The 10,024-nt window shown below is 47.1% G+C and overlaps 1 protein-coding gene across 1 annotated transcript in view; it reads left to right on the top strand.

The window, feature by feature from the left end:
- Window positions 1-3,204: 3,204 nt before the first annotated feature.
- The window catches only part of ANK2 (ankyrin 2), a 700,071-nt gene continuing 693,251 nt past the window's right edge, over window positions 3,205-10,024 (top strand). Inside the window, exon 1 of the mRNA XM_068281027.1 lies at window positions 3,205-3,656. Coding sequence (XP_068137128.1) covers window positions 3,582-3,656 — 75 coding nt within the window. The 5' untranslated portion in view covers window positions 3,205-3,581. The remainder of the gene's footprint in view (window positions 3,657-10,024) is intronic.

The raw sequence follows: 10,024 nt of genomic DNA, 5'->3' as shown, positions 1-10,024 counted from the left end.
TGACCATTCTGCTCACCAGTGGGCCCTCGCCACTGGTGAAGTGTTAGCTTCACCAGCTCCTCTGGTGAAGTTATTTGCTTATGACCGATTGCTCCTAGACTGCAGTACAGTCTGAATCGCCTACTCCTCAGGTGACCGTTAGTTACAGTACTGTTTGTGCCTCCTGCTCCTAGGCTGCAGTACGATCTGAATCGCCTACTCCTTAGGCGAGCATTAGTTACAGTACTGGTTGTGCCTCCTGCTCCTAGGCTGCAGTACGCTCTGAATCGCCTGCTCTTTAGGTGATCATTAGTCAGTACTGCCGGTATCTCCTGCTCCGCAGGCTGCAGTACAATCTCAATCACCTACCCTCAGGTGATCCCTAGGCTGTAGTATTGTCTGAATCACCCGCTCCTCGGGAGGTTCTATCTCTTTAGTCTTAGTGTATGCAGCTAGCTGGGGTTGGTACTTTAGCTCTCGGTCAGTATACCGATAGTACCTCACCAGCCCCTCTGGTGAGGTCTCGCCAAACTATTAAAGTTACGGTACTCTATTACACGGTCAGTGTACCGATAGTACCTCACCAGCCCCTCTGGTGAGGTCTCGTCAAACTATTTAGTACGGTTGCACCAAACACTACATACTCAGCTCCTTGTACTGCTATACTGGTATTATTGGTGATTCTGCAGATCACACATAATCAGGTATAGTGTCTGCATAATTGGTAATTCTGCAGATCACCAAATAATCAGACATCTGAGTTGAGACACCCAACCGTTACAGAACAGCAGACCAGAAAAATATGGAGACACTCTGCAGCCGGGTCGATGTATTAGCCACCACTGTTAATGAACTTATTAAAAAAGTTAATGCGCAACAGACTCAGCTTGCACAACTAACTGAGTCAGTTAACCACTTACTGGACCCTAATACTCGAGTGTCATCCCCTTCTGTGCTCGAACCGAGGGTGCCCCCACCTGAGAAGTTCTCAGGGCATCGCTCGGATTTTCATAATTTTAAGCATAGATGTTTATCGTGTTTTGAATTACGACCCGTCTCTTCTGGTACGGAGGGTCACCTTTATTAAAACATTGTTGTCTGGAGATTCGCAGTCCTGGGCTTATAGTCTTCCTACTGGGCATGAGGCCTTGGTTGCAGTAGAAGAATTCTTTAAGGCTATGGCCGTGATCTACGACGATCCCGATTTGGCAGTAACTTCTGAAAAGAAGTTAAAGACCCTCAGGCAGGGACACAGTCCAGTTGAGGTTTATGCTGCTGAGTTCAGGAGATGGGCGGTGTCAGCCAGGTGGGTGCAATACGCACTTTTAGATTGCTTTTTATCGGGATTGTCTGATGCCATGGCTGATCTCATGTTGGGTCATCCAGAGCCCAAGACCCTGGATGAGGCCATATCTTTGGCCATCAAGATTGATAGGCGAGTTCGCTATCAAAAGCAAACTCGGGCTAAGCCCTCAAGAAGCTTTTCTTCTTGTACTTTCTCAGCTCCTACGCCTTCCTCTCCACCTGCTGACGAGCCAATGCAGATTGGACAGGCCAAGCTCTCAGAAGTCGAGAAAAATAGAAGGCGTGTAGAGAAACTATGTTTGTATTGCGCCGACAAAGGGCATATGGTTTCTGCTTGTCCTAAAAAGGTGGAAAACTCTATCGCCTAGGAGTAGCTGGAGGTACTACCCTAGGTGATCCAGAGTTACCTCTAGGTACTTTGGTTTTCTCCTACATCCCAAAAACATGAAGTTAATCTCCATTAATCTCCACGCCTCTCTATGTTAATTTGCTCTCCCTCAAAAAAAACCTAACCTTTGAGAACCGTAGAAACAAGAACACAAGATATTAACTGCCTATGCTAGGAATTAGACTGTGAACTCCTCTGAGGGACAGTAAGTGACATGACTATATACACTATGTAAAGCACTGTGGAAGTTGCCAGGGATACATAAATACATAATAATAATAATGAATAGGAAGCCGCCACTTTACTGTCCAATCAGAAACAGGTGTCCTTGTCCAAGTACAGATGTGGCTGCTATGAGCAGCCTAATGTGCAAAGCAGAGCCAGACTTGGGGCCCGTTTCCACTAGCCACCGTGCGCGGCTGCGAGACGCGCGGCGGCACTCCCGGGTCTGCGGGAACGCAGGCGAATCCCAGAAGCCGTGCCATGCACGGTTATGGGATTAGCAGCCTCCCGCGCAAAAACTGTGGGCAGTGTCGGCCGAATCGCTAGGGTAAGCGATTCGGCCGGCGGCGCCATAGTTTTCTATGGCAGAGTTTCCCCGCGTGATTTGCCTGCGGGGAAACTCTGCGGATTCAGAGCGGAAACTGATCCAATGGAAACGGGTCCTCAGGGCTCGTTTCCATATGCCTGCTTTTAGCAGTAGCCCGCACTTCTGGAAACGCGATCGCAGGGACATCAGAGAGTGCATAGACTGCACTCTCTGATCTTTCCATACATGTGCTGCGATTCACCACTGAATCTCAGCGCATGGTTTCATGTATTTTGGGGCGATTGGGCCCGCGATACAATTCATTACAATGAATGGGATCGCAAGCGCCGCCTCGGGAAATCACGTGATGCAACGCAGCTGACAACCGCCTCTTGCGCTGCATAATGGAAACGACCCTTTACAAGGGTTAAGTAGACACCCAGAGGAAAATTCCTGATAACAGCCAAAAAAAAAACCTCTCCTGGACAGCACATCAGCCCAGCCACCCTCAGTGACAACTATATCCACTAATATGTCGATTTATCCACTTGTCTCCGTTGCAGAAAACAGTTGGTCTTTATGTGTAGTGTGAACCTAGCCACTCTGACAGCTGATAATAACAGTTGCACACCCTCTGCCCTCTTTTGAGATGTGCCCAAAGGCAAGGCAGATGCTTCTGTGCCTTTCCATCCACCACAGCCCAGTTGACTACAAGTCTACAGTTGACTACAAGTCTGTAATATCCACATTTTAATAGGTCCCCCCCCCCCCCCCCCCCAAACAACGTCACTTTCAAGGAGCTCAGGTTGCATTTTGGTATGCAGTGTTCTTGTGTCACTTGTAAATCCTTTTTTTTTTACTTTCTCTTACTAACTATCAGTCCCCCTATCAGTGCCAGCCTGGATACAGGGAGCTCATGAGGGAGCCCAGCCTCCACCTCAGCCAGAGTGTGCCTGTCAGTTTCCCATAATAATCCGAGCACTAGCTGGAGCAGCAGCAGCAGCAGCCTCTCCCCGTGTCTCTCACACATACACTGCAGACTGCCAGGCGCTGAGCGCAGCCTTCTCTCTACAGCTCTCTCTCTCTTGTGACTTCTACTGAAGCTAAGGTCATTCTGCCTCTGCCGCACACTGCAGTCAGGTCCCAGCCACTGCCAGGGATCGCTGCTTCTGTGGCACACCTGCCCGTCTGCTGTGGCTGCAGCACAGACACCGGAGGAGGAGGGAGAGAAGTCTTCACACAGCAGCACCGCGCTCTTCCCCATGCCATAATCCTACGGGGGAAGGTGCCTGTCTGACTGCAACAGGAGCCTTCGCCAAACGCCTACAAGAGACGGGACTGCTTGAGGAGGGAGGGGACGGGAGCCCCAGCTGCAAGAAGATGGCCTCTCCCACCTCTGCCCCTTCTACACCAGGGGGTGGTGTATCTCCTTTAGTGCCTCCAAGGATGCGCCAGGTGGGTGACCTGACCAGAGCTGGCACTGCTGTACTATGTATGTAAATGGGCTATGTGCTGTATGGAATAGGTACAAGTGATTTGCTCATTGTGTGTGCATTGCATAGTAATGGGAGTATACGGGGATGCTGCTGCCATACAATATGCAAATGAGCCTGCTTGCTGCACTGCTGCGAGGACCACACCGGGGGCCCAGCCCTCTGTTCTCTCCTTCTGGCCTGGGGCAATTACTTTATCCTTCATTTGATGATGTCATCTCCACGCCTTACTCCTTTTAAACAATGAAACATCGTCTTAGCAGACCTGCATTGATTAGTTCATACCTTTGCTATGGTAGAGTTCTCTTCTGGAGCCTGTTGGTTGGGGTTAATTTTCATAGTGAATGTATATGTTTGTAATATAAATAATGCCATACAGTGCTTTATGTGATAATGCTTTTCATCCACCTGGTTATTTTACCTTTAAATGTCAGAATCCCTACACTTGAACTGCAAGAAATCGTCATCTTCTGTAGTCATTATAAGGAGAGTCTCCTTAAATTCTTAGGATATGTCATTAAAAAGTCCTAGTGCAACCCCCTATTTTTAATGCACACAAATTTGTATAAATTAGCAGCGCGTAATATTTTGTGCATTGCAAGTCTCTACTTTTTGCAGTAAATACAATACTCATAACAGACCTCATGACACCTGTAGTCTGTTGAGATGACAGTGCAGTTTCTATGGACAAACAGTTGTCCCTAAGCCAACTCTTATCTCATCACTAATATGAAGTACTCAGGGGCGCTTAATTTCCACTAGGGCAGGGGTCTCAAACTCGCGGTCCACGGGCCATTTGCGGCCCTCGATACAATATTTAGTGGCCCGCGCCGGCAAAAGCTTCCTTACTGTTCGCTTCAGTGCTCCCAAGTAATCCGCCGCATCCCCGCCGAAAAACGAGGGCTGCAGAGCCCCCAAATCGCCCGGGGGGCAATCCGCCGGCATTTCCTGGAAGGGGCAGAGCTTTCAGCTTCAGCTCTGCCCCTCCTGACGTCAATTGCCGCACGGATCGCCGCCTCTCCCCGCCCCTCTCTGTGAAGGAAGAGTGAGAGGGGCGGAAAGAGGCGGCGATGCGCCGCGATTGTGAAATCCCTTATGCGGCACAGCCTCATCCTGACTTTGCCTCCTGCGGCCCCCAGGTAAATTGAGTTTGAGACCCCTGCACTAGGGCCTGTGTTGTCAGGATACATCTTTTCTTGCATGGTTTTCTAGTTCATTTGCATTGTAACACGCATCCTCCATAGCTGCGCACAGTGATTTTAAATAGGATGTCATTTCTAAGGCATTTTCTCACGTGTTAGTGCATGGAAGGATGCTACAATTCCTATACCGGTACTAAGGGCATTGCACAATAAGTGTGACCCGTGGTACAACGGTTAATGCGAGTGTTGCAGCTAAAATGCGTGTTACCATAGCAACGCTCATGTTGCCAGGTACCGCAGATCGCATTTATTGCACATTGTGTGGTACTGTGTTTGCTTTAAAGAACAAGCGACACCCATGCTAACCTAGAAATAAAAAACACATGTATAAGTAGATAAATACTACTTCTACTTACATAACAGATGTATTGTGCTGTCCACGTAATGAGTCCTGTGAATTTTATAAAGGAAAAGCAGAAAATCCTATTCTAGGCAGTGGCCATCTTGTCAAGCTAATGCTGACATCATATCCTCCCTGACTCTTGTTTTCCCCCCTCCCTTCTCTTGCTCATTGTGTATTCATTAGCTGCCCTCCTCCCAGAGTCTTCAGACACTCCCACTGAAGTGTATACTAACAACTGTGCTGTTTTTTTTATTTACGCATCCAATCACTGAGTCACCTCAGCCTTGCTTGTAAACACAAGTAATCGGAGGGTGTTTCTGATAAGCAGATAGGAAGGGAAATAAATGGAAGAGGAGGAATATATTATAGATAAAAAGAACTCCCAACATTAAACTCTTTGGCACTGTTTGGCACTAGGGCCATTGCTCCTAAAGTATGTGATAACTACAAACCATAACAGGAGAAAAAGTTTTGCAAGTTTTGAATGCAGGATTAGCATCTTTATCACTTAATACACTAAGACCAGTTGCTGTTGAAATTTGATTTTTATGGTGACAATACCGCTTTAATACTGCCGTGCACTGCCTGTGCAGTTTAATTTTACTGTCAGTACGTGAATTAGGCCCAATGTGTGTTGTGTTGAACACCAATGCAGCACACGCTGCACTTTATTTTTGAATGAGCAGTGAGTAGGGATGGAATTTGCTGCTGCATGGTTTTGCCAGTGGCAAACTGCCATCTCATAATGCTCATTACGACCTCTGACCTGAAGTCAGCTGGCCATTGGTGTTCGTGAACAAGCGTGTCTGAAGGTGAAGGTGGGTTCATAAATGCGGTCACTGCAGTGAACGCCATCACTAGTGGCCAGCTGACTTTAGGTCAGAAGTCATGCTGAGCATTATGAATTGGAAGTTTGCTGCTGGTGAACCTATGCCGCTGCAAATTCCGTCCCTAGCAGTGAGTTCATGTGCAGCAGCACAGCATGACGCAACACGAATATTGCAAACTGATCCCTCAAGACTTTTATCAGTGGAAGGAGGTGTGTGACCAGGTTATCTGATCTGTGCTGGGGAAGCAACTCACCCTCTGCTGGCAGAAAAGAGCTACAGGACCAAGCCAGCAAAGCACTGCCAGTATTTTCATTGCAAAAACTACAGGTGTATAACGCACAAATCTTTGTGCATTACCAATAAATGCAAACACATTGGCACTAAAATGCATTAAAAATAAGAGATTAAATCAGAACCCTATAGTTTTAGGAATCTGAAAGCACTTATGTGTCATACTATAGTAACAAGATTATATTTGACAGAGCAGACTCCAGTGGAGATGTCTCACTGCAGGGAGCTTGAGAAATATAAGTAACCAAAACTTCAGTATCTGGTTTGTCTAAATAGACCTTTTTTTTATTTATTTTCTTAAATCCCCAGTGCCTGGGATGGCATAGGCATAGGCAAGTGTAGTATTATGGTGATGCACACTGAGAAGGAAACTGGCCCTGGATCCTAGTTGCTGAAAATACAGATGCTTGGCCTTAAGCAGCCATTGGACATGTTCTTGCAGCAGGACATGTTCTATTCAGGTTGGAGTGAGCATTTGAGGTATGCCACAGTGTATCACTGCTGAATATGCAAATCATCTCTTTGCTGTTCCTGATAACTAACCACACCTCCAGAACCGCTGGAATGCAATGATGTGTTAGCTTGTTAATTGTACAGAGCCACAATAATCCAACATGCATACAGACTGTTTCAGATTGGTTGACCCTCATCAGTGCATGGCATGGATTAATATGGCTCTTAAAGGACTTACTAGGCGAATTACAGAAAAAAAGTTAATTACCTTACTGTAATAGCAGACCTCAGGGCAGACGATCTGCGGCTCCCTTGTACTTTCCAACTGCTCTCTTCTGTAAATCCAGTTATCATTAGAGACCCCGATTAGAATTGCCGCTTTAAAAAATCCTCTGCCTGCGCAATTTGCATAGCTGCTACTGTGGCTGCGCAGGATTACAGCTCTGCCCGCGGCACATCACCGCTCTGTATACTCTGTAATACGTCATGTGGGCGTCACCACATGACCGCCCACATGACTGACTGCACGTCAAGCCAGCCGCGCCCCCTTAGCAGAGAATACCAGCGCCGAACTCAGCGCTGGTATTCTCTGCTAAGGGGGCGCGTGCAGTCAGTCATGTGGGCGGTCATGTGGTGATGCCCACATGACTTATTACAGAGTATACAGAGCGGCGATGTGCCATGGGCAGAGCTGTAATCCTGCGCAGCCGCAGTAGCGGCTATGCAAATTGCGCAGGCAGAGGATTTTTTAAGTCCTTTATCGCCCTGAGATAAGGCAACCCTGGGCTGGGTCGGGGCCTCTAATGATAACTGGATTTACAGAACAGAGCAGCTGGAAAGTACAAGGGAGCCGCAGATCGTCTGCCCTGAGGTCTGCTATTACAGTAAGGTAATTAACTTTTTTTCTGTAATTCGCCTCGTAAATCCTTTAAGGGTAGCAGAGTTACAAATAGATCCTTACGCACTAGAAGTGTGGAAGGGGCTGAATGGGATCATCAAGCCTCCTTACTGAAATGCTATGTAAAACAGAATATTGCCTTCTTAAAGAGACTCTGTAACAAAATTTTTAGCCTTATTTCTTGTATCCTATAAGTTCCTATACCTGTTCTAATGTGGTCTGGCTTACTGCAACCTTTTCTAGTTGCACTGTCTCTGCAATTTATCTAATCTTCTTTTCTTTGTCAAGCCTTGTCGAGCCAGGGAGAAAGGTGCTGCCTCTGCTGTGATAGTGAGAAATTATGCACACCTCCTCCACGCCCCCTGCAGACTCTGTGTGTGTGTTTTGTTTACTACTCACAGACAGAGCTCTCTGAGGGGGAAGGAAGCTGCCTGTCTCATGCTGAGAACTGTGAGAATCCCAGACTGGAGTGCAGATAATTCTCTATATAATAAAAACTTGTACAATACTGTAACATGAGATATATACAAACATCACTTCCTGGATAGCGGCCATGCTTTTTGTTTGTAAACACTGCCTAAAACTGGCGATTAAAAGCTAGGATCGTGGCAGGGAGCTGCAAAGAGGGGCCCAGGAGAACATAATGAATAGAATGGTATGCTTTTTCTTGTATGAATTTGAGAGTACAGATTCTCTTTAAAGCAAAAGGTATTTGCAATTATTCAGGTTGGAGTGAACGTTTGAGTTGTCCCACAATGCATCACTGCTGAACATACCTTCTGTTTTAAGAAGGCAAAATCCTGAGCAAGGAAAAATACCCACACTTACTTTAATGGAGTCAGGGAAACTTGGGAAAACATGTTCAGGTGATACAATAGAGTAAAAACGTAAATACATTTACACATTGCAAAAAAATAAAAAGCTCCAATTCTTGCATACAGGTAAAAGAAAAAAACAAAAGAAAAAAAGAAATAAACCACACACTACATATATATACATAGGCTCTTATATTGCTGTCAATTACAAACAATTAAGGATGCTCTATCAGTTTTTAATGATTTTATCCTTATCTGGCACCTTTGTTTTCAACTATAATTTTTTTGTTTAATGAAAAGAAAAGAAATTGCACGTTCTTCTACATCCCAATACCATCTTGCCCCACGGTCAGTCCTGGTGGCTAGTAGTCAGGCAAAAGAGAGCCAGCAGTCATGTGCCACTATCCGCTTCAAGCTAACAGCATGTCTTTGGCCTAGTTCACACCAAAAATTACAGAGCGTAATTGCAAATGCTTAGCGTTGTTTAAGCGATTTGCAGTAGTGATTTTGGGCACGTGCCTAGCAATTTCGTATGTATGCCGAGCGATTTTGGAGTGTTTGGTTGTAGTGATTTCGTAGTTCTTGTAAACTTCAATATGGAAGTGAAAAGCTTTGGGCAAAACATGCTTTGAAATATCACTGTTCAGCACTTTTTAGAACGATTTTTTACTTTTCCATATGGCTTAACCACTTCCCGACCGCCTAACGCACAGAGGCGGCCGGGAAGTGGAGCCCTTAAGGACCGGCTCACCCACAGAGGCGGCGGTCCATTTAAGGGCATGGGCGGAGCGATCGCGTCATCCGTGACTTGATCCTCCGCCGGCGCCTGTCACCGCTCGCCCGCCGCAACATCCCGCCGGCTATACGGAAGCGCCGGCGGGATGTTAACCCCGCGATCGCCGCATACAAAGTGTATAATACATTTTGTAATGTTTACAAAGTGTATTATACAGGCTGCCTCCTGCCCTGGTGGTCCCAATGTCCGAGGGACCACCAGGGCAGGCTGCAGCCACCCTAGTCTGCACCAAGCACACTGATTTCAACCCCCCCTTCCCCAGATCACCCACAGCACCCCTCAGACCCCCCCTGCCCACCCCCCAGACCCCTGTTTGCACCCAATCACCCCCCTAATCACCCATCAATCACTCCCTGTCACTATCTGTCAACGCTATTTTTTTTTTATCTCCCCCCCTGCCCACTGCCCCCTCCTGATCACCCCCCACCCCTCAGATTCTCCCCAGATCCCCCCCCCAGACCCCCCCCCCTGTGTACTGTATGCATCTATCCCCCCTGATCACCTGTCAATCACCTGTCAATCACCTGTCAATCACCCATCAATCACCCGTCAATCACCCCCTGTCACTGCCACCCATCAATCAGCCCCTAACCTGCCCCTTGCGGGCAATCTGATCACCCACCCACACCAATAGATCGCCCGCAGATCCGACATCAGATCACCACCCAAACGCAGTGTTTACATCTATTCTCTCCTCTAAAC

Source organism: Hyperolius riggenbachi, chromosome 1 (assembly GCF_040937935.1).
Source record: "Hyperolius riggenbachi isolate aHypRig1 chromosome 1, aHypRig1.pri, whole genome shotgun sequence".
NCBI lineage: Eukaryota > Metazoa > Chordata > Amphibia > Anura > Hyperoliidae > Hyperolius > Hyperolius riggenbachi.
Note: the sequence above shows the minus strand (reverse complement) of the source record. Positions and strands in the feature narration are given on the sequence as shown.